This window comes from Alnus glutinosa, chromosome 1 (assembly GCF_958979055.1).
Source record: "Alnus glutinosa chromosome 1, dhAlnGlut1.1, whole genome shotgun sequence".
NCBI lineage: Eukaryota > Viridiplantae > Streptophyta > Magnoliopsida > Fagales > Betulaceae > Alnus > Alnus glutinosa.
Genome location: NC_084886.1, coordinates 20,639,618 through 20,664,783, shown reverse-complemented (window position 1 = coordinate 20,664,783; position 25,166 = coordinate 20,639,618). Strand labels below are relative to the sequence as shown.

Sequence of the window (25,166 nt, the reverse complement as noted above, 5' to 3'; positions counted from 1 at the left end):
AAAGCTAAGGGGCATTAAGGGCAACCTAAAAGATTCTAGAGAGAGAACGTCTCAATTCTCTTTAAAACCTTTGATAGCCTCTTTGCGCACATCATCACGGGAGGGAAGCCCAAAGCTTCCCCCTCTCCCCCATTTTTTTCTTCCAATTTTCTCCTCTTTCCCTCCCCTTCCCTGCTACTTACACCTCTTATAAGACCCCTATCATGCTAAAACTCTTTCTAGCCCTATCCACCTCATCGTAAGCAAATTATTTGCTTTTCATGCTTCTCATCTCTACAACACTACTCCCATGGGTCATTTGCCGGATTTAGTTTGGTTTTTGGACCAAAGTTTTCAAACCAAGATCTACACTTTCGCTCCAGATTTGGTACAACATGTGCCTCTCTACTGTGCTCCCCGTTGCCCTCAGGCTTCGTTGATGCCAGCCGCTCTCCTTCCGGACCTCCCCGCCAAGGTACGTGGTTTGCACGCGCCAGAGAGTGCTTCCCACTCGCCGGCATGTGACAGCTCCGCCCATCCCCATTGCCTTCCCCCGCCTTTGCTGTTGGCAAAACGTGGTTGTTTGTGGCGATATCAACCAGAGAGAGGTCAACCAATGCTGGAGCGTGATCTGCACGCGCCGACACTGGTGACTCCCAACCAATTGGTGCTGTGTTGTGGTTATTTTTCCACTTATGTATTTCTAGGCTTTGTGTTTTTTGCATCTTCTTTGTTTCTCATGTAACTGTGTTTGAGTCCTATGAATTCTTTACACACTTTTAACTACCTTTACTAATGACCCAGGTTTTTAGCATCCGTGCCATGAATCAATAGGCCTGCGTCATCACACATTGCCTCCGCGTACTTGGTTTCTTAAGTTTTCCTTGTTGGGGTGCTGGGTGCCCATCCCTACTTTGTTGTAATTTTCTTTTCTGTTGTCTGTAGTTCTTTTCCATGTATATATCAAAAAAAAAAGAAAAAAAGAAAAGCTAAGTATCACATTAAGTATGTGAATTATGAATATATTGCATAAGTATTAAGTCTAACATTGATTTTTTATTAAGAAAGACTAAATAATGACTTTATGAAACTCCAATGATCTAATGATAACTTTAAGTAATTATTTTGAGATAATAATACAAATATAATTAATATTTTTTTAGTCGTGACAACCCTTATTGCCCTTTGTTCACAGGGATAATTGCACTATTGGTCCCTGTGGTATGCCATAATTATTTTTCACTCCCTATGATTCAAAAAGTTCATAAGAGTTCATTGTGGTAAGCAATAATTACAAATCGATCCTTGGTGTCAAATTTCGTTAAATTTTTTGACAGATTCTGTTAAATGCCACGTTAGCGCAACATCAAACCAATAAGAATGCGACACGTGTCCATCTTAATAAAAATAAATAAATTTATTAAAAAAAAAATATACTTATTTTTTTAAAAAAATTAAAATTAAAATTAAAAAAAAAAACAAAAAAGCAAGGGGTGGCTGGGCCACCCCTGAACCTTCTAGGGTTGGCTCGATGGCCACCCCCAGCCTTTGGAGAGGCCGCGACCACCCCCAGAGGTGGCCGGGGGTGGCGCGCGGCCACCCCTTGCTTTTTTGTTTTTTTGAATTTGAATTTGAATTTGAATTTTTAAAAAAATAAGTTTATTTATTTATTTTGTAATAAATTTATTTATTTATTAAGATGGACACGTGTCTCATTCTTATTGGTTTGACGTGGAGCTGACGTGACATTTAACAGAATCTGTCAAAAATTTTAACAGAATTTGACGCTAGGGATCGATTTGTAATTATTGCTTACCACAAGGACCTTCTATAAACTTTTTAAACCATAGGGAGTGAAAAATAACTATGGCATACCACATGGACCAATAGTGCAATTATCCATTATTCACATTCTGATCAAGAAGGGGTGGGTTGACTCGTTTGCAAATTAATTTGGTTTTTTTATTTATTTAAATTTTAGAAAAGGTTTTAAACTTTTTGACTTATGATGAACTAATTTCACCTATAAAATTGCGTTATGTGGTATCACTCCCCTAAAAAAACATGACGTAATTTTGGATTGAACGAGCAGTTTGTTATATTGCTAGAACTCAAAATAATTAACTAAAAAGATTAAAAACTTAAGAAACAATTTATTATATGGTTAAAAGTCACCAAGTAACGGGTTGGTTTGATAACATTTTTTAAAAGATTTATTTTTATTATTTTTATTATTTTATTTTTTGTTATGGTTAAAAAATATGTTTTGATGTGTCATAAATATGAAAATAATTTAGAATTTTTTGTGAGTGCTTGGTGTTTAAAGTTATGGATTTGGCTTAATTGCTATAACCTTTGTGTAGCTCTTTCAAAAGGGTCCTGATTTAATTTCAAGTATTCCATTAAAAAAAAAAAAAAAAGAGAGTAAAATTAAATTTTTTTAGACCCTTAAAAAAACAATAACCTAATTTAAAGTTATTTGATAATGTTTTTAATTTTTGGTAGAAAAAAAGGAAAAAAGAAAAAGAAAAAGAAAAAGAAAAAGGTAAAGGTGTCAGCAGATATTTCGCATTTATTTTCTGGGCGTATGATATTTGGCGTTTGGTTTATCCGTATTCAAGCGGACGAAATCTATGACTAGAAACATCCGAAGATACGGTGGCTAAGACTAGACCAAGACTAGACTTGTGCACAATTCGGGTAGTAATCAAACCCGGTAAACCTGACCCGCCAGAAAGACCAGGTTGTAGGTGTTGTCAACGGAGCGTGCAGTACACGCACCCCAAACAAGCGAGTTAGACGAGGACAACGACGGAATACCCCTCTTCCAATCCCATTCCAATTCCAATTCGCCGGTAAAATCCATGTATTAGTGCTGACAAAGCAGGCAATACTTTTTCTAATGTACGCTCATACATACAGTCAGATATCTACAGAGAGAGAGAGAGAGAGAGAGGTATCGGTTGAAGATAGCGTATAAGACAAGAAAAACACTAAAGAAAAAGAGAAAAAAAGAGATTTAAAATTCATTAAGGCCATTAAAACCCTAATCAAGCATCACGCTGACCAATCAGCAGGAGGAGTGCGAGACACAGTAATTAATGGACTAATAAATTAGAATATTAGGAAAATTAGAGAAAGCAAAGTAGTGCTTTTTCAAAACTAGGTACACAAGTGTAGATTTTAATAATAAGGTGGGAGGAGAGAAAGAGAAAGAGAAAGAGAAGGAAGCAAAAAGATGGTATTGGGGTGTTAACAAGGAGAAGCAATAAGCTGTTGTTGTTAATAATGTTCATCGAGATGCGAGCCGTTTCCTCCGCTGCGAAGGGAAAGGGGGAGGGAACCTTCTCCGTACTCCTCCGTTTCCTTCTTTTGATTCTCATACTTTTCCGCATATAATCTTCTTCTTCTTCTTCTTCTTCTTCTTCTCTGTTTCTTGATATGTGCGATTCGTTGTCGTTTTGGATGGTTGTGGTGGGGTGTTCTCGGAGTGTGCCCCTGTTGTGATGCTCGAATCGGTCGCCGGATGCATTCTTGACGACTCCGGAATCGGTTAACTACTGAGGATTATCTAGGGTTTTGCTCGTTCTTGTTCTTCTTGTGGAGTTCTGTGATTAAATCTAAAAGTGGAATTCTTGTTTTTCGTTGTTGTAAATAGTGTATGAGATTTGTGCAATCAATCTTAGGGCTTTTTTGGTGGTAGGTGTTGTGGATTTCCTCCTCCCATATATTTTGTGATTCTTGGAGGCTTAAAAGGGAAAACAATAACCAGAGTCAGTGTGCGAGGGCGTAAAAGAGTTTTGAAAACACATCCGAATCACCCACCATTTTTATTGTGGGGTTTATCGATTTTTCACTTGTATTGATTTTCTTTTTTGATTTGTTTTACACTCAAGTATTTGGGTAATTCGGGTCTGAGGTTGGAGATATTTTGTTTCGTCTAATTTTGTGAAAAAAAGAGAGTAAGATACTAAATTTAGAAGAGGAGGAGGGGGAGGAGGTATACGAATCTGATAGGGTCATTGTTGTTTTATGGGAATAACTGAGAGTTCACCATTAGATCTCATACAGAAAGTTAGGTCTTGGATTTCTTGGGTAGCAAGTGAACAGCGGTGTTTGTCCAGGAACTTTAACATGTCTGATAAGGGTTGCAAGATGTGTTGTGAGTGCAAAGCAAGTCTTGCTGAGATTTCTCATAGATACCACTGCCAAAGCTGTGGCGGGTGGTTGTGTGGTAAATGTATTCGGGGCTATGAAATTGTGGTTGAGGAATCGGATAGTGTGAAGAGCAAGGCTGAGGGTGGTGGGGGGACTATCAAGTCCTGCAAGTCTTGTTCTAATGGTGCGAGGCGTGAAGGTGGGAGGAAGTGTAGTGAGAAAGTACATCCTTCTGCCTCTCCCCAAGAGAGCCCCCGAGAAAGCCCCGAACCACCATCCCCTTATTTTAGTGAAGGAATCAGTTGTTCCATGAATAGCGAATCGATTCACAGTGATCACCTCGCCCACTATCTTGAAACCAGGGAGTATGGGTATTCTCCCCATGCAATGACCAGCAGGAGCATGACCTCTTTTAGTGATCACCCATCTCCTGTATCCGTTCGTCACTCTCCCTGCAGGTAATATTGATTTATTTATTTATTTTTTCATATCTATATTGCATGTCTATGTGTTCTTCTGAATTAGTTTTTCCTTTGTTGGATGAAGTTAACGGTTATTGGATTTTCTCATATGTTTTATTTCAAAGTATTGACCAACTGCCTGGAGATGAACCGTTCTATGAAGTTTTACTTTCAGTTGAAATGAGTTCTCTTTGTTGCTTTCTTTGTAAATTAGTACTGACAAAGATATATGTTTTTTTTTTTTTTTGGAGGGAAAAATTCTACATCTATAACTTTTTTACAACTTTTTGAAACGAGTCAGCATATGATTAGGGTTGCTAAATATTTTTTGGTGGCTCGTGTTGCTCTAACTTGTGTCAGCAAGATGTAAAAAGGTTGTAGGCACAACATTACTCTTTTCGAGTACCCTCATTGTTATCTTCTATTATTATTTTGTGTATATGACTAACGTATGTGTTGATACTTTCGAACTCAAATAATAGTGTGTTTTTTTTTTTTTTGTCTTGTGTCCCCAAAACAATCCCATAATCTATTATTATTTGTTCTCTCTGTTTTTTGCTTTCTCCAGTAGTCAATCTGTCCACGTGTTTGTAAATATCTATTTACTAATGTAGGAGCGATGAAGATGAGGCAGAGGATTCTGGGAAGCAATTTTTCAGCCCATCAAGTGAGTACTGTCGTGACAACTCAGATATAGAGTCAAGTAGTCTTAGTGCTGGACGTGATTTTTACAGTTTTAGGTCGGTGGGATCAAGTCCTTCAGACAGCCCCTCTAGGATTAATTTTACTTCTAGAAGAGTTGGGCATTCTGTACAGCAGGGGCAAGAGGGAAGCCCTATTTCTCAGAATGATGGTCCCTTTAATCAAGAAGCCATGGCTGTTTTGAGAAAGCCTGATTTAGGGTCTGAGGATCCAGATAACAATGATGATTGCTCGGATGACTTGTCAATTTTTCGAAGCCAGTATGAGAAGTCTCAAAGGCCATTGGATTTTGAAAACAATGGTCACATCTGGTTTCCGCCACCGCCTGATGATGAAAATGATGAGGCGGAGAGTAATTTCTTTGCATACGACGATGAAGATGATGATATTGGGGATTCAGGTGCAATGTTCTCATCTAGTAGCAGCCTTCCTAGTATGTTTCCAGCAAAGGAAAAGCAGAACGAGGGTAATAAGGAACCTCTTAGGGCTGTAGTACAGGGGCATTTTAGGGCTCTGGTGTCACAGCTCTTACAGGGGGAAGGTATTAAAGTGGGCAAAGAGAATGGTGCTGAGGACTGGCTTGACATTGTTACATCAATAGCATGGCAAGCAGCAAACTTTGTTAAACCAGATACTAGCAGAGGAGGCAGCATGGATCCTGTTGCTTATGTAAAGGTTAAATGTATAGCATCAGGAAGCCCAAGTGAGAGGTATGATGATGTATTTAAGGTTTTGCAGATTTTCTATAAATAGTCCAGATTCTTTCTTGTGTAGGTCTGTCATTAATCTTTAAGTTGTGGATTTGTTGTGTGCAGCACCCTCATAAAGGGAGTCGTTTGTACCAAAAATATAAAGCATAAGCGCATGACCTCACAATACAAAAGTCCTAGGTTACTCCTTTTAGGAGGAGCACTCGAATATCAGAAAGTTCCTAACCAGTTAGCATCATTTGATACATTACTACAGCAGGTTCCCTTTTAATTCCCAAAATTTTTAATTCATGCAGTGAAACAAAAAGTTATAGGAATAAACTTCTGAGATTTTATTTTTTGGACAGGAAAATTATCATCTCAAGGTGATTATTTCAAAGATTGAGGCTCTGCGACCAAATGTTCTGTTGGTAGAAAAAAGTGTATCTTCATATGCCCAGGATCAGCTGCTAGCGAAGGAAATCTCATTAGTGCTGAATGTAAAGAGGTCATTACTGGAGCGTATAGCCCGCTGCACTGGTGCTCATATTACTCCCTCAGTAGATAATATTTCTACGGCACGGTTGGGACATTGTGAACTGTTCCGTTTGGAGAGAGTTTCTGAAGAACACGAGTCTACAAATCAGTTCAACAAAAAACCTTCTAAAACCTTGATGTTTTTTGAAGGTTGTCCAAGGCGTTTAGGTTGCACGGTAATGTTTTCTATTTAGAAAATATCATGGTTCCTTTTATCTTTGTTAAATGGATTGGGATTGTCTGCCAGTATATCTAGTTGCCTAACTTCTGTTGGTATTACCTCATGACCTTGATTTCCATAAGCTGCTTCAGTCTAAATTATGAATATACTTGGTTCTGTCTCTGATGAGATTGTTGTGGTTCATTTCTAGGTCTTGCTGAAGGGCATATGTCGTCAAGAACTAAAGAAAGTTAAACACGTTGTTCTATATGCAGTGTTTGCAGCCTATCATTTATCTCTTGAGACATCCTTTCTTGCTGATGAGGGTGCTAGTCTGCCTAAGATGACTCTGAAACACTCTATTTCTGTGCCAGAGAGAACAACGGGTGATCTTGTTATTTCTGCAATCTCCAATTCTCTTGCTTCAACCTGTTGCCAAGCAGTGGCTGATGGCTCTGTCCAAGATGAAGAAGTTGTGGGTTTCAACCTGGAACTTGAAGGATTGAAATTATTGTCTAGGCATCTTGATACTGTTCATCCTTTGTCAACTGGTTCCATGAACTGTAGGGTTGGAAATGCACCAGCTAATGCATGCTATGATGATTTAGCTTCTAGTGTGGGTTTGGAGTCCTGCTTTTCAGATCTGTGCATGGATTTAAAAGGGCCCACTCCACTTCCTTCTATTATCAGAAATCTTTCCCAACCAGAACCACAGGAATCTGTGGCCCAAGAGGAGGGGCAAACTGGAGAGATGAATGAATTGAGAAAATCTGAAAGGGTGGATGACAAAGAAATCTCCAGTGAATACTTTTCAGCCACGGAAACTCATCAAAGCATATTGGTGTCATTTTCAAGCCATTGTGTACTGAAAGGAACTGTATGTGAACGCTCTCGGCTACTGCGCATAAAGTTCTATGGCTGTTTTGATAAGCCTCTGGGGAGATATCTTCGTGATGATCTGTTTGATCAGGTAACTCTAAGGGGTTTTATTTGGTCTTACTTTCTTTTATATTTCTACACTTCATAACTTTTTTTAAAAAATAAAAAAATTCTTGGTTATAAGTGGAATTTTAGTAGTTGATGCAACCTGTCATTGCTAGACATCTTTCTGTCGATCATGTAAAGAGCCAGCTGAGGCCCATGTCGTATGTTACACCCATCAGCAGGGAAATCTTACAATCAATGTGAGATGCCTTCCCTCTTTAAAGCTACCTGGGGAGCAGGATGGGAAGATATGGATGTGGCACCGATGTCTAAGGTGTGCCCATGTAGATGGAGTTCCACCAGCGACTCGTAGAGTGGTTATGTCGGATGCTGCCTGGGGACTTTCTTTTGGAAAGTTCTTGGAACTTAGCTTCTCAAACCATGCAACTGCTAATCGTGTTGCCCCTTGTGGTCATTCATTGCAAAGGGACTGTCTTCGTTACTATGGGTAAATTTTCTCAGATTTTGATTCCTTGTTGACTTTTCAATTGTTGAATGTGATGTTTGGTGATTGTTGAAAATTAGAAATTTTCATTTAACAGGTTTGGGAGCATGGTTGCATTTTTCCGCTATTCCCCTATTGATATTCTTTCTGTTCATTTGCCGCCATCAGTGCTAGACTTCAGTGGCAATTTGCAACATGAGTTTACGAGAAAAGAGGCAGTGGAGGTGCTTTTAAGAATATAAATTGCTACCTACATTATTAGTTTAACTGATCTAAATTAGTAAATGTAGAGCTAAAATCTTTTGATAGTTTTTGGGATCACTGTTTTAGTAACCTATGGTGGCTTTTGCTACAGCTTGTTAGAAAAATGGAAACCTTGTATGCGGAGATATCTGATGTACTTGATAGCCTGGAAGAAAAATGTAAATCTTTTAGACATGAATGGTCAGACACAAATGAGTTACAGGACCACATCATGGGGCTGAAAGACCTGCTTAAAAAGGAAAGAAATGATTACAACGTACGTACCCACTTCATGTATTATTCTTATCACAGGGTTTCTGGTTCATAAAACCTCATAAAATGCCTGTGGAGTTATTTCTTAATTTGATTTTCAGGTGTAAATCTCTTGGCTTCTAATTAGTCTGCTTTTTTAATAGGGTTTGCTACAACTGGCCATTATGGGGACTTCACAACCAGGCCGGATGGCTGTTGACATTCTGGAATTAAATCGCTTGAGACGCTCTCTTTTAGTTGGTTCACATGTTTGGGATCGGCAGCTTTATTCATTGGACTCGCTTCTTAAAAAGAGTTCTATTGCAAAGACTTCACAAGGGAATGCATCTTATGCCCAGCTGAAAGAGCTGAAAAGTGATTCATCTTATAAGGATGGCAATCTTGACTTCGTGCATGAAGAGAATAACTCCAAATCATCAAAATTACAGGAACCTCCTGGAAATGATTTGCAGTCAGAGAATGATATGCCTAATTTACCACCCGATGAACCTTATATTGCTGAAGACTCCATATTAACCGCTAGTCATTGTAACAGAGAGGAGGAAATACATTCAGATGGGGAAGTTACTGAAAATAAGACACTATCTAAAAGCTTGTCTTCCCATGTTTCTAATCTGTCTGAGAGAATAGATTCTGCTTGGACAGGTACTAATCAACTAGTAATGAATGCTCAATCTCTTCATACATCACATGCAGATGGACTCCAAGCTGGATGTGACAGGCAGGTTAGTCAAAATGGCAGTCCTTTTAGAAGGCTTATGACGCCGATGAGAGTTAATTCCTTTGATTCGGTGTTAAGATTCCAAGAGAGAATTCGGAAAGGGTTGCCTCCCTCTTCATTGCATTTGTCGACACTTAGATCTTTCCATGCTTCTGGAGCTTACAGGAATATGGTGAGAGATCCTGTTTCCAATATGACGAGGACTTACTCCCACATACTGCCACAGGAGATACAAAATTTAAATTTAATACCTGGTTCCACGACCTCGTTTCTCTCCTCCGCATCTCATATAGCTGAAGGGGCTCGGTTGCTCCTTCCCCAAACTGGCTACAGCGATATAGTTATTGCGGTTTATGACAATGAACCTACTAGCATAATTTCATATGCCCTTAGTTCCAAGGAGTACGTTGACTGGGTGACTAATAAGTTGAATGAGCATGAAGGAAGCTGGAGTCCCCATGAGAGCAATAAAGAAGATTCTGCTGCTTCCACCATTTCTGCCTGGCAGTCTTTTGGCTCGGTGGAGTTTGATTATATCCACCATGGTAGTTATGGATCTGAAGATGCTTCGTCATCTGTGGGTACCCTTTTTAAGGATCCCAAAAGATCTCCACATTTAACAATTTCTTTTGGGGATGAGTCATCGACTGGTGGAAGCAAATTAAAGTTTTCAGTCACTTGTTACTTTGCCAAGCAGTTTGACTCTCTTAGAAAAAAATGCTGCCCTAGTGAAGTGGATTTTGTGCGATCCTTGAGCCGCTGCCGGAGTTGGAGTGCACAAGGGGGAAAAAGCAATGTATATTTTGCCAAGTCATTGGATGAAAGGTTCATCATCAAACAAGTTACAAAGATAGAGTTGGATTCCTTTGAGGATTTTGCGCCAGAATATTTTAAATATTTGACAGATTCTCTTAGCTCAGGAAGTCCAACTTGTCTTGCCAAAATTCTTGGTATTTATCAGGTTAGGCCTCACTTTTTGCTTGTTGGTTGGGGTGTCCCGTGTGTGTGCATGCATGCATGTAAATGTCTTGGTGTATGATGCAAAGGCCCACAGTTTCTTCTTGTGATTCTCATCTTGTTAATGTGATTGCAGGTCTCTGTTAAACACCTTAAAGGTGGCAAGGAAACAAAAATGGATTTGATGGTGATGGAGAACCTTTTTTTCAGGAGAAGTATCTCAAGGGTCTATGATCTTAAGGGCTCTTCAAGATCCCGTTATAATCCAGATACGACAGGGACAAACAAAGTACTGCTGGATATGAATTTGTTGGAAACATTGCGTACGAAACCCATATTTCTTGGAAGTAGGGCAAAGAGAAGCCTAGAAAGAGCTGTCTGGAATGACACATCCTTTTTGGCGGTAATTTTTTTTTTGTCCATCTTCTCATTGATATGAATGCATCAAGGTTCTAAACTCAGCTTTGAAATACTTCAACATCAAATCTGACCCAGCTGATATCAGAACAAAATTTTAAGGTTTGATTTGTGATATTGTTGTGGATTTAATGTATGCTGACGTCCTCTAGGTTTCTGAAATTTGCTTGAGGTTGTAGAAATTGTGCTGACCTCCCATGCATTTTGTACAAATAGTCACCTTCACGCTGACAAGTGACATTACGTGTACATAGTTTGTACAATGTTACTTTTCCTCCAACTGAAACATCTTATAGACAATTCTGCACCAATCACCAGATAATACATAATCTTAATCTTCCTTTAAAATTATTATATCATTCATGACTCTAGTGATCCAGTATGAAATCCATGGTGAGGTTATTGTCAATTTAGGTTCTGGGGAGGTGACATTCGAAATTGACTAGGATTCCTAAAGATCACAAAATGGATTTGAGATACTGTTGTCACTGAAACCCCTTTTAATACCTTGTTTCTTGTTTCTCCAGTCTGTGGATGTTATGGACTACTCGCTGCTGGTTGGGGTGGATGATGAGCGCAAAGAGCTGGTTTTAGGGATCATTGATTTCATGAGGCAGTATACCTGGGATAAGCATTTGGAGACATGGGTGAAGGCATCTGGGATACTTGGTGGTCCAAAAAATGCTTCCCCAACAATTATTTCTCCCAAGCAATACAAGAAAAGATTCCGGAAGGCAATGAATACCTATTTTCTCACAGTACCTGATCAATGGTCTTCATGAGGTTTCTCTCTTATTCTTCTTTTTCTTCTTCCTTTTTTTTTTTTTTTTTTTTTTTTAAAAAAATTTTTATCTCCAGAAGGCATCTTTTCCTTAATAAAAGGGAAGGGGGATTTAAATTGCAGATAAATGAAATAGGAAGATCCCTCTATATAATTTTTTTTTTTTTTTTTTTTTTTTTTTTTTTTTTTTTTTTAAATATTTTGTATATGGGCAGAAATAGCCCAAACGAGAGATTTATAACACAAAAAAAGTTCTCCACTTCCGTGTCTTGAAAATGCTGTCCCTTTTCCCCGTAAATCTTTTTGACCTCTCCTCTGTAACTATTGGCTTGTGAGCAAAACTGAAAGATTATAAAATGTTTTGGCTTGAATTACCAAAGCAGGAAGATGTGATTTTGTATATATAATGCTATACAGTCACAATAAATCTATCTTGATAGATACAGTATGATACTTACCACTTAAATTTGAAATGAAAGATAACATCAACAAATGTTTGAGTTTGAATTATGCAGTTGCCAGTTGGGCTGATAATTCAAACTCTTGAACTTGAATATTTGATTCACGAATGTTCAACTACCTGTAGCTTGTCATGCAACATGCAACATGCAACATGCAAAAGTGGTTTGAAGTGGGACCTTTATTAAACACATGCGCCAATTGGTCATGTGTAGATATGAATTTGACAACAATGTCTTTGTTTACCACCTTTTCGCGAATGAAGGGAAAATTCACATCGATATGTTTGGTGCAAGCATGATAGATCGGATTTGAAGTAAGGGCAAGAGCAGCAATGTTGTCAGTGTAGGAGGGACCGGAAGAGAAATTTGTAGGTCTTTAATGCTCCGTTTGTTTCGGCGTAAAATGATTTCCAGAAAATGATTTCGGTATTTTACGGTGTTTGGTAGGGGCGAAAATAATGGTCAACGAAAATCATTTTCGGTTTGACCGTAAAACCTTCTTTAATTTTTGGAAAACGATTTACGGTTTTTAAAACCGTAAATCGTTTTCCAAAATTATATTCTTCGTCTTTACACGCACGTTTGATATCTGACTGTCCGAATCCGACAATAGTCGGTCGTTCGAAAATAGGCAGCACCGGAATCCGGCATCATCAAGTCACTGGAATAATGCCGGCGTCGGAATCCGACCACCGGAATACCGCCGGCCGCCGGAATCCGGCGACATCCGGCAACTGCGCCGAATGCCGGCGGAATCTGGCCGGAATCCGGCCATGGACAGAAACCGGCCGGAATCCGGCCGGATATGACCAGATCCGGCCACTGATCCGGCCGGATCTGGCCAAAATGGCCGGGATCCGGTCGGATATGATTGGATCCGGACACTGACCCGGCCGGATCTGGCCAAAATGGCCGGAATCCGGCCGGATATGACCGGATCCGGACACTGACCCGGCCGGATCTGGCCGGATCCGGCCAAAATGATCGGATCTGACCGGCCCGGAGGTTTCCTGCCGGAATCCGGCAATTTTGGCCGGATCCGGACACTGACCCGGCCGGATCTGGCCGGATCCGGCCTTTGATCCTGCCGAGATTCGGCCAAAATGACCGGATCCGGCCGGGCCCGGAGGTTTCCTGCCGGAATCCGGCAATTTTGGCCGGATCCGGCCAAACATGTTTGCCGGATTCCGGCGACGGCGACCGGTCGTTGCCGGATTCCGGAGACAGTTGCATTTTCACTTTTCGTAATTTTTTCGTGCGAACCAAACGCCGAAAAATATTTTCGAGAAAATAATTTCTTTTGAAATTGATTTCGTCGAAAATATTTTACGACGGAAACCATTTTACGTCGAAACAAACGGAGCATAAGTAACATACGTAGCCAATAAATTTTAGTTGTTGCAATGGCCATAGTCCAATACTCGGCCTCTGTGCCTGAGCGAGCAACTACATATTATTTCTTGGTACACTAAGAAATAAGACACGAGCCAAGGAAGGACTAAATCCAAATCAAATAAAAATTTAAGGCCTAAATAAAATTTTTCCCTATTAATTAACTAATAACATATTATCTAATAAAGTGTCACATATTGGCTAGTAAAAAAATAACTAGTAGTATAGTACTAACATATAAATGGTATACATGATAACTCGTAACATGTAAATTTAACATATTATAATTAGTAACTAGTAACATATAAGTCTAACATGTTATAAATATTAATTAGTAAACAGGTCAACTAATAAATAGTAACATATAAATTAGTAACCGTAACATATTCACTAGTAACATATAAATCTAACATATTACAATTTTTAACTAATGCAAAAATATTTAGTATTAACTAATAACTAGTAATATATTAACTAATAAGTTATAACTATAAACTATATATATATATATATATATATATATATATATATATATATATATATATATATATATATATCAAAATAACCTATAGGCTATAGTTAACTTAATGAGCCTTGGTAACAACTTACCATACAAAAAAAAAAAAAAACCTATACTTAGTAAATTAATAAGCCTTAATAGTTAATAACTTAATATATATTAATTTAGTTAATATGTTAGTATGTTAATAGTAATGTATAACACACACATATATAATAATATAAATAATATACATATAAATATTGAGTAACCTATAGTTAACTATATTTACTTAGTATACATTAATTAACTTGATAATATATTAGTTTATGAACTACACAACTAGTTAGTGTATATATAATACAGTAACTAATAGTCTAGTAATATTAATTAATATTATATACGTTAATGTTAATGTTAAACTATAATAGTTTGTATATAATGTCACACAATAACAAGCTAGCAACATAATTACATATTAACTAACTCTCTTATTAATGACATTCTATGTTATCTAATCTAGTATATATTTACTAAGTTATTATCATGTATTTATTTGATATATTAATACTTATGATAATCATTAATGATTAAGTTGTATTATATTCACCTTTTTTATATTATATAAATCACAATATCATTGTTGCACTTGCATACATTCATACATACATTAAAAAACTAAATATGGTATTAGCATGAATTTGTATACGTACATTATACTTACATTACATTATCCACATATAATTTTATAGTACTTATGAATTATGTGATCCAACAATTTCAAAGAGTCCAATGAGAAATCTCGGACCATATATGTGATTATATTAATATATGCATATGATATAATATAATGATCAAATGATTAAATGTTATATCATATGATCGTGTAATATTTATATGAATCATATGATCATATGATTCAATGCTAAATCATTGGTTACTTCAATATTAATCACTTAATTTAATAATATATGAATCACATTGTCATTGTACTTGCATATATTCATACATACATAAAGAAACTAACTAACTAACTATATATATAAAGTATATATGCCTGTGTGACATTATATAGTTATAATATTATACTTATAACTTATGAATTAAAAAAAAATAATATTATATGATATGAGATTATTTATAATAAATAAGAAGTAATGAAATATGATAATATAGATATAAATATTAAATAACCTATATAAATACCTACTTATATCTCTCTATAACCTATTTTCTATATATATATATATATATATATATATATATCGAGCTAATGAGTCGGGCAATCGAGCCGAGCAAGTCGGGCGAGTCGGGTTCGGGTCAAGCTCGCGAGTCCTCCTCGAGCTATATCGGGCGAGTCGGGTATGTATCACTACCTAATCGAGCAGGTTTCAACAGTAACAAGCGGGTTTCAACAGTGCTGAGTTCGAGCTCGGATCGGGTTAAACCGGACGGATACCGAACGAGACCTCGAGCCCGGCAGGCTCGCTTACAGCCTTAGTTGTGATTATATTGTTGTTTGCTATTGCAAACCTACTTCGCCACCTTGCAATGATCCAGGCAAGTTTTATCTGTTTTTGTTTAGACCCATTTTACTTAAAAAAAATCATATATTTTGATTCTGACATTGGATTGAGACAAACTTGACGGCGTTGGAAAGCTTATTCAGAGAGATATAATTTTGTATTTCACAAATATTTCGTAATTCCAACGTTTACTAGACAAAAGTTGTCATTTTGTATTATTTGTACTACAAAGTGTTTTTATTTTGTTTTTTATTTTTATTTTTTATTTTTTAGTGTTTCAAATTTAGGCCCTATATAAGCATATTAAGATGGCTTTAGCCTCCAATTAGGAGTGAGCATATCTTGCACCAACCTGCAGTACCCGCGCCGCCCCACCCCTATTTCAGCGGTAATTAAGCATAAAATATGCGGGTACGGGTTGGATTTTTTCCAGCTCGTGCGGGGCGGGTTGGAGTTTTAAAAAACCTCATGGACGAGCCCCTTAGGAAGAAAAAATAAGGAAAAAAATATAACCCAGGTCCATTTACCCTAGCACCCTTTTTCATTTTTTTTTCTATTCTTCGCCGCACTCCTTCTAACTTCTAGACTCTTCCATGAGTACCAACACCAGCAGCTCTTCACCTCCTTGCAGTTACCACCTCTCCATCTCTCCTCCTCCTCTTCTTCTTCTTCTTTCACTTCATGCGCATTTACAGTACATTTCTCTCATTTTTCTGCCTCCCAAATGGCGTCGTCTTACTGGTAGGGTTGTAGTGGCTTAATCTTCTAGTCGCTGGTCCTGTGGGGACATCATGAAGCTCTAGATCAAGGTTGACGAGGAGATTGGGAATGGCGGGAAGATCGTCAACGCTCACTTCAAGACCGGCATTGAATGATTCCCCTCTCATCCTGTAACCTGTTTGTGATTTGTTTGGCTTTGGTTTAAATCTGGCTTTGTTTGACTTTGGTTTGAATCTGTGATTTGTGAGACTTTCTCTCGTTGTGTATGTGTTTGTGACTTTATGAACCCCAGATTTGGTTTTTGTTAAAAACCCGCTCCTCCCCGCACAACTCGCACCCCCGGTCCCGCACCGCACGGGTTCTCCCCATTTTGTGCGGTTCGCGGGTGCGATTTTCGCAACCCGCAAGAGTGCGGGGTGGGGTCAAAAAGGGGGGAAAACCGCCCTCCCTCCCCAGGCTCACCTCTACCTCCAGCTTATGTATTTTTATCAGTTTATCAATATGAAACACTCGATGAGTGATTTTCTATCCCTTTTGTCTCGATTCCTTGATAGAATTTTGGTTTGAGAAGAGTTCTGATTCTATTGTTGTTTGTTATTGCGAACCCACTATGCCACCCTTCATCAAGAGTTGACTTTGGATCTCCAACCTAATCAGAATCACAAAATGCTTCCAAGATAAGAGAACCTTTTCTGTAAAGCAGTACATGATCAATACTGCTTTGAAGGTAGCGTAGCACTCGCTTTGCAACAACCCAATGTATACACTTCGGTAAATGCATGAACTCGCACAATTGGTTGGCGGAGTAAGAAATGTTGGGCCTAGTGATGGTGCAATATTGTAAAGTTCTTAAAACTTTGGCTGTAAGTGGTAGTGTCATCCGCCGAAAGTGGGTCACCAGCTGTAGATGAGAGGTTGGAGCTTGATGTCGTAGGTGGTAGCATACGGTTTTGCACCAACCACGGAAGACTTATGTAATAAGTCAAGTATGTACTTCGATTGATGAATTTGCAAGCTAGAGGAATCACGGTGAGCTTGCATATATGCCTAAGAAGAAACCCAAGTCGCTACAAGTATCCACATCTAGGAGTGAAAGCCGGCCAATAACAAGTAATGCTTGTTACAATCGGTGAAACCAGGCTTGAGGTGCCTGCTTAAGACCGTAAAGAAACTTGTGCAACCGACACGTACACAAAGTTGGGATGAGAAGTATCAACAAAGCCTCTTGATTGTTCCATGTAGACATCTTCAACAAGATACCCATGTAGAAACACATTCAAGACATCTAATTATCGAATGCACTAGTCAAAATGAATGGCAAGAGCTAGAACCACACGGATTGTGAAGGGTTTAGTCACTGGGCTGAACGTTTAAATGAAATCACACTACTTTTTTGATCAAAGCCCTTACCATGCACCAACTGAGCTTTAAATCGCTCAATGGTGCCATCTTGCTTGTGCTTGATTTTGTATACCCACTTATTGCAAGCAATATTGTGGTGCAGAGGAAGAAAGCATAAGGACCGTGCCATTGGATACAAGAGCATCAAATTCCAAGCTAATGACAGCCCTCCACTCAGCTGACGTTACTGCTTGGGAGGAATAACACGTTGATTCTACAGCAACACAAAAATTGGATAAAGCCTTAAAGAGGGTGTCGGGTTGAGTAAAAGGTTTTGAAGTCAGGAAATTTTTTAGGACGAAGAGTACTCCCAGTTCTTGATTGAGTGATCATACCATGGATAGATGGGGAAGTAGGGGCAGATGTCGAGAGTGAACTAGAAGGTGAGGCAACAGGCCGGTAATTGAGAAGAAATCTGAGAAGAAAATTCACTAGCAGGAGGAATACTCAAAGATGTAGTGGCAGCAAATGCAATAGGCACGTCAGGTATGAGAATATGCGCATTGGACAATTTATAAGCATCAATAATTTGAAAAGTTAGAGAATGAGTAGGAGGGATATTACCCGTGACTATAACAATGGGCACAAGGCTAACAGATGCTACGGTTGAGCCAGTAGGAATTGAAGTAGCCTCCACAATGGCTGGAAAATGCTCTTCATCAAACACAACCGGTCGACTGATAAAAACCTTGTTAGTCAGTGGATCCATACAAAGATATCCTTTAGAGTTGGAACCATATCCTAAGAAAATACACCGTTTACTGTGGAACATTAATTTATGAGATGCATATGGTCATAAGAGAGGAAAACATGAGCACCAAAAGTCCTAAGGGAGGTGTAATCCAGTTCTTCCTCAAACAACAAAGAGAAAAGAAAACACTGCTTCAATAAAGGAGTGGGAACTGGGAAGCCTGTTAATAAAAAAAATGGCAGTGAGAAAGGACTTGACCCAAAATGATTCGGGAAGATCGGATTGAGCTAGCATTGCAAGTCCCATTTCCATTTTCCACAACGTACGTGACGATGTTTCTGCTTGGCTAGCCCATTTTGTTCGGTCGTATATGGGCAACTAATACGATATATGAACAATCCCACTAGATTCAAAGAAGAGATTTAAATTGATTTGAGAGGAATTCACCACCTCCATCGGATTCCAAATGTTTAATATGACAAGAAAATTGATACTCCACTAACTTTTTAAATTTACTAAAAGAGACAAATATATCAGATTTATTATGGAGGGGATACAACCAAGAAAATCTAGATCGAGTAATCCCCGATGAAGATTACATAATATCTTAAATGACTTAAAAGACATGACAAGAGAACATGCACCAAACATCAGTGTGAATCAACTGAAGATGTGTAGTAGAGACTATAGTAGACGAAGCAAAAGGGAATTGCTTGCTTTTGCCATGTTGACAAGGCTCACAAAACTCCTTATTTTGAATAGGATCAATAACATGCAGGTAAGGTGTGATCGCGAAGAATTTGATGAACAACAGACGATGAAGGATGCCCAAATTTGGAATGCCACACACTAACAGGAGCCTTGACACCTAACATTGCAGTGTGAATTCGAGCTTTATTGAGATCGAGAAGCCAAATTGGTGTGCTAATCGGGTAGAGTCCACCTTCACTCTTGCCTTCCAGTAGTATTAGACCCGTCCCATTTGATTGTCCTTGATAAAATAGTGAGAGTGAGTAAGAATAGAAAAACAATTATTATCCTTACAAAATTGGTTAAACGACAAAAGGTTAGCAAGAGCTTGAGGACACTGCAAAACATTACGTATGTATATGGAGGGTGGTTTGAGGCATGGGAAAAGAATAAGAGAAACTTCACCCTCATGGTTTCATAATATTAAAGAGCGTAGTTTATTGATGTAGCAGCTGTGAGGCAAAGGCAGGTCCAATCAACCACGACTTTCATGAAGCAAATGCCGGTGAAGATTTTACATTAGATGCTTTCAATTTTGGACTCGTGGGGAGAGCTCAATTCACTCATTTGGTTAGCCAAAATTGGCGGGCCATGGCTTACGACCTATATATTCAAGATCTGCACATGTACGGACCAGATGTCATGGGAGATCCCTGTTGCCAAATTGTATAAAGGCGATGCAAGTTGCATTCATTGTATTGTTTTTATGATGTTATTTTCCATTTGGAACAAGAAATTAATGTTGCGTTCCTTTAATTTGCACCAGAGTAATATACATTTTAATCTTCCCCCTGTCGTGCCCATTTGAAAGATTGATGCATGACCAGGAGCGGAACCAGAATATCAGAAGGGTTGCAAAACTAAAATAAAAACTTTTTAGGGGGTAATATATATATATATATATATATATATATATATAGTTTTAAAGGGTTTATTCCATAAAAATCTATAATTTTAAGGATTTTTTTTTTTTTTAAAAAAAAAAAAAAATTGGGTGGGGGGAGGTAGTATCAAGTATGGTTGTAGGTCTGCCTCTGTGCACTACAATGCTAACTACATATTATTAAGAGAAAATTAAAATTATTTAATTTTTGCGGTTGTAGTAACCTAATCCTTGATCAAAAGTTCAGCTAATATTTGACAGAAACTGTTAGATGAATAAGTGAATTCACGTTAGAGTGGCAATCTTCTATTAGAGTGGGGCAGCAATCGCCTCTCGTATGGTGAGGAGAGGTTGCTGATTGACAGATGGATGAGTAGTGGTCAGCCACCCTAGACAAATTGCTCCTTGATAGGTGACAAACCATTTTGGATAGATAGTTTGGCCCATGAATTTTTATGATAATTTTTTTTTTATTTTTATAATTCAATGATCAATTAGGTATAATTGCAAATTAAATAAGTAATTTTCCCTATTATTAAAACCATTCTCGGTATCGCAAAGCTAGTGTAATTTGACCGCGTTGAAATTAATTGTAACGATACTCCTCTTTGTCCACATAAAGGGCTAGCCTGTGAAAAAAATTCAATTCTACCAAAACCAGACCCTCCGCGTCTCAAACGCTGCCTTTTCTAATTAATTCGAAATTCAAACACTAGTACCGGTTGTTTTCCTTTAATAAAAAAACATATCCTCTTCTCTTGTCCGATTTGAGCTAGTGCCAAAACAAAGCAATCTAAATCTGCTTATGGGGGTGAGAGTGATGGGATTAGAGGGGTCCAGGAAAATGGGTTTTGGCTGAAATGGAAGGCCGCCGGCCAACTGCAGCATTTGCGACGAAAGTGGAGGGTTTTGTGGGTTCGAGTTCGACGAAGACGACAACATTAACTACCGTTCCCAGTGCTTATCCGCAAATAGAGCTCACTATGTCGGCTCTGTAATAATCGTAGTCAGTTTTCTCTCTCTCGAGACTAATTTTAATTTTTTCTCTTTCTCAGTCTTAGAAATTTAATCAAATTTGCTGGCCGCATAATTGAGCACTGTTCTGTCTAAATTTAATCAAATCTAGAGATTGAAGGGACTAAACTATAGGCAACTTTTGCAAAGTTACTCTTGCAATATGGCCCTGTTCTGTCTCCCCCCTTAAACAGCCCCTTCCTCGAGAGCCAAAAGCATGCACAAGCATCAAGAACTCCAAATATACATCAAATTTTTTCATTCACATGTGCACATACTCTGGATTCCTTATTATACGAAGAACGTACAGAAAATCCTGTCAGAGTTCTTTGCACTTCTTTTTCCCCTTTTTATGTGCTAATTAAAGTCATCTTCACATGGTTCACTTTAGAGCAGAAATCTTTAGATTAAGATCCTTTATAATTATTTGTTCGAATTTGAGAGAATTCGAACAGGTGATCGTAAGAAATCACTTATGAAACTCACCTTACGAAATAAAAATTGAGTTACTCAACCACTTATCTGGTCAGGTGAGTCTCATAAGTAATTTTTTACAATTATCTGTCCATCTTAATTCTCTCAAATTTAAATTCATATAAATAATTATAAAAAATATTGATCCGAAATCTTTCCCCTTCATTGTGTTGGCTTCCTAATAGAAAACAGATTTATTCTCTTTTCCAAGAATTTTGAGGGACCACGGCCCCCGCCGCAGTACGTCCCCCAAGTCTCCGACACGGGCTTATTGGCAGCTGGCAGGAGCAGTTTTTTTTTTTTTTTTCGCACACAGATGAATAATTTTGAGCTCCATTGTCAAGATATCGTGAAAATCATAAATGACTTTTTCAGATGAATTTTCATTCTAAACGCGCGTGCTTTCCACTTTCCATATTATATATATATATATATCCAAAAGGGGGCGGAAGAGCGAGGGATAAAAGAGGTCGAGAGAGACCTGAGAAAGTTGCTCTGTGTGTGTATGAGGGAGAAAGGGAAGGCGATATGAACCTGTCAACTGGGGATGCAGATAATGATAGTAAAATGATAAAATAAATTTTATCAAAATTAACAGAATTATCAAACTGTAATTTATTTCAAAGTGAAATACTTACAGGATTAACAGGGGATAATACAAATGAGGAGATCGAAAGATCACAATAGGAGAATGAGAGAGCAGGAGATAGCAGATCAGAAAAACAAAATTTTCTTGTCTAAAAGCTTCTGCCTTACCCCGAAGGCTTTGGTCCTTTAAATAAGCCAATTACAAGGGGTATAATAGTAAATAAACAAGACTGTAGATCAACATGCGACAGAACTGTAACAGTACTGTAGCAATCAATAAAGTATATATATATATATGTGTGTGTGTGTGTTTGAAACATGTTTCTAAGCGATTCTGATTATTAGTACATTGCACAAGTAATTAGTTTAATTTTTTGAAAAGTCAAGTAATATATGATTAAATTTATCTCTTCTTATCGGCTTAAGATTTTGATAGGAGTGGTGATTTAACGAATATTATGCAGATTTGAAATCTTCATCTCTCTTCCACTTAATTTGTCTGCTTCGTGAGATATGTACGGTGAGACATGATTAAGCTTAGCTTCTTCATATGAATAAGAATTAATTATAAATTAAAGAAACAAAAAGGTTATCCAAAGATGGCATTAATTCTTAACCATATATCCTCAATGTGTATATATAATCTTGAACTATATATATATATATATATATAGAGAGAGAGAGAGAGAGAGAGAGAGAGAGAGAGATCACATAAAGATGGTATATATTATATCAGCGTCCAACAGCTTTTCTTGTTCCATGTACAAAACTAAGACGTACGCACCACCCAAGTATTTGGCTTATTAGGTATCCCTCTCAATAAGAGAGAATGAAAAAAAGCTTCAATTCTCGAGCGTGGACCACATATGCGGATTAGGATTCTCTATATTTTTACTAAAAAAAAAAAAACGAAAGAAAAAAAGAATAAGAAGAAAAAGAAATTAGAAATCCTTTCAAATTATTTGTTTGAATTTAAAAAAATTTCGGACAGATGATTGTTAAAAACTACGTATGAAATTCACCTGATCAACCAGATAAGTAGTTTCTGACAATCACATGTTTAAATTTTTTTAAATTCGAGTAAATAATTTGAGAAAAATCCTGATCCACGCGCATCGTCATCTATATTTCTTTGCCTCGAACGCTCCATTAATTTCATCTGGAAGCCACGGCTATTTGATTCTCTCCTTCATTGATTGGCATGAAACTCACTCGCTTCTGCAAGTTTTCCCATTATAAACAAAGAATTAATTAGTCACTGCTTCGGCCATATATTTTCATATAAAATTATATAATTATATTTTCAAGAATATATATGACGTCATAGGATTCTTAATATATATATATATATAAAGAAACCGAAGAAAATTACTAATTAAATTGGTCAGTTGTTCACGGAAATCAGAATATATATAATGCATGTGATAACTATATATCACGGTCCCTAATATATATTGCTGAACATATACGTGTGAACGCTCGTCACGTGTGGGCTATGTTTCCTTCTTTTTTGGGGCCGGATTCAGTTGCCATGCTTGAAAAGTGTATGTGAATGTAAAGCCAATAAATATTTAAAAATTGAGAAGAATGCAAGTTTGATTTTGTTCCTTTAGCCTCTAGGTCAAGGAGCAAACTTTAATTAACTTCTAGAGACATGACAAACTAAAAAAAACTGTGAGTCCGTTTTGTAGACTTATTAGACGTACACATGGAACAAAATATCACACTTCCTCAAACTCATGATCGACAAAAAAAACTGCAGTAAAAAAGGAAAACAAAGTATGAATTTTTTTTAAATTCAGGATATGGGCATGATGATCGATGATGTAAATTATGGAAAAACTGCAGTAAAAAAGAAATTAATTTCGAAATTCTCATTTGCTCGGAGATTAATTAATTCATCAAGAACTTATTCTTCTATCTTCTCCATGAGCATGAAGAAGCTATCTAAGCCATGCACATGTATGTATAAAACTTTGGAAAATGTTTTAGTAGTGCGTAGTAGTATGAATTAATATATTATGTGAAACCCGGTGATCGAAGACGGCATGAAAAGCGGATGAGTGTCTTATAGAATCTAAACATACCTCGCGCCCTTTGATACCCTCTTTAGCTCTTGCATGGCCATCCTTCCAATGCGCTTGTTGTTGGTCCTTTGCTGTAGTTTCATGCTCACCATTCCCGCCGGTCTTCGCCCGGCAAAGATCCATAATCTTCTCAGCTGCCTCCGCCTCGTCTTTGCTTTCCTTCAACAGCTTCTCCACCTCTGCCCTCGGGAGCCTCATTCTGACCCGCGTGGCGGACTCCTCGAGCGACATGCTTGTCGGCTTCATGCTGGAAAGGTCAGACACCGACCTCCGAGCCAGCATCAGGCTCTCGAGCCGGTCCTTGGCGCTCATGTTTATCCCCGACCGGGCTCTTCTCGGAACGTGCGCTTTTGGATCCTGCGGCAGCTCCACCAGGAAGTAGAGCCTCCTCGGCTCCAGCTGTTGGTGCGGTTCCAAAGCCTTCGCTCGAACCCCATAATGCTTAACTGCCTCGGAATCTAGCAAAACATGACCTGGGTAGTCTTTCACCACCTCGCCGGCTTCCACCGGTATCTTCAACTTCAACGTTTCGCCATTAATTTTCATGACCTTCGCGGTCTTCTTAGCTCCCAAACTATTTCCCATGGAGTTCAGTTAATCTGAGTACAGGATTATTGATTAAAGGCGATACCTAGCTAGCTAGCTAGATCGATCTTCTTGATCGGTGGTAATGGTGGGTGCGATTGAATTTGATACCGACATCGTGTCACGGGTATTTATTAATGGTTGGCGGCCGGTGTCATTGGTCAACAAAGAAGGCCAGTTTTGAAAATCGGCCAAGACTTGACAAAACGAAATTGGACGTAGGCTGTCGCTTTCGGTCATTGGCTTTTTCCTTCCCGTTCAATAAGATGGTGCCGGCTATCCGCATGTCATTGATGTCAACAGTAACTTAACGTCTCATCTTTCAAAAGACAAAACCCTTGGAGTCCGTGATCTGTGGGGAAGATGATTACATAATCATATTTGTAATGCTGTTCAAATTCTTTAACAAATGGCCCACGATGATCACGGCGGGGATTCAAAAAGTTTTGTTCATATATATTCAACTGTGCACATGCTAATTTTGACTTGGGAGTTTGGGCATCAAATTTCACCAACGTGGAATTAATTAATTCTCTCTTTCATGAAAAGCACTTCAATTATTCATTAAAAGTAACTTTTTTTTTTTCC

The 25,166-nt window shown here is 38.0% G+C and overlaps 2 protein-coding genes across 2 annotated transcripts; one reads left to right on the top strand and one right to left on the bottom strand.

The window, feature by feature from the left end:
• The first annotated feature begins 3,151 nt into the window (after nt 1–3,151).
• Nucleotides 3,152–11,578, top strand: LOC133876652 (putative 1-phosphatidylinositol-3-phosphate 5-kinase FAB1C). Its single transcript, XM_062314907.1, has 11 exons — nt 3,152–4,595; nt 5,213–6,010; nt 6,116–6,269; nt 6,358–6,702; nt 6,898–7,656; nt 7,787–8,118; nt 8,213–8,339; nt 8,471–8,635; nt 8,775–10,313; nt 10,446–10,712; nt 11,254–11,578. The coding sequence occupies exons 1-11, from the start codon at nt 4,012–4,014 to the stop codon at nt 11,506–11,508; spliced, it is 5,325 nt and encodes a 1,774-aa protein (XP_062170891.1). The 5' UTR covers nt 3,152–4,011; the 3' UTR covers nt 11,509–11,578.
• Nucleotides 11,579–22,611: 11,033 nt separating this feature from the next.
• LOC133876644 (uncharacterized protein At1g66480) lies at nt 22,612–24,722 on the bottom strand. The gene is made up of 2 exons (XM_062314897.1): nt 23,994–24,722; nt 22,612–23,124 (listed from the first exon to the last, which is right to left on the bottom strand). Exons 1-2 carry the CDS (start codon nt 24,576–24,578, stop codon nt 23,062–23,064), a joined length of 648 nt encoding a protein of 215 aa, XP_062170881.1. The 5' UTR covers nt 24,579–24,722; the 3' UTR covers nt 22,612–23,061.
• Between the last annotated feature and the right edge of the window lie 444 nt (nt 24,723–25,166).

Bases quoted from the DNA above. Each gene is read 5' to 3' on its own strand.
- LOC133876652 (XM_062314907.1), top strand. From the start codon at position 4,012: ATGGGAATAACTGAGAGTTCACCATTAGATCTCATACAGAAAGTTAGG. The intron at 8,119-8,212 runs GTAAATTTTCTC...TTCATTTAACAG, and splicing joins GACTGTCTTCGTTACTATGG to GTTTGGGAGCATGGTTGCAT. The intron at 10,713-11,253 runs GTAATTTTTTTT...TTGTTTCTCCAG, and splicing joins ATGACACATCCTTTTTGGCG to TCTGTGGATGTTATGGACTA.
- LOC133876644 (XM_062314897.1), bottom strand. From the start codon at position 24,578: ATGGGAAATAGTTTGGGAGCTAAGAAGACCGCGAAGGTCATGAAAATT. The intron at 23,125-23,993 runs GTATGTTTAGAT...GAAAACTTGCAG, and splicing joins AGGGTATCAAAGGGCGCGAG to AAGCGAGTGAGTTTCATGCC.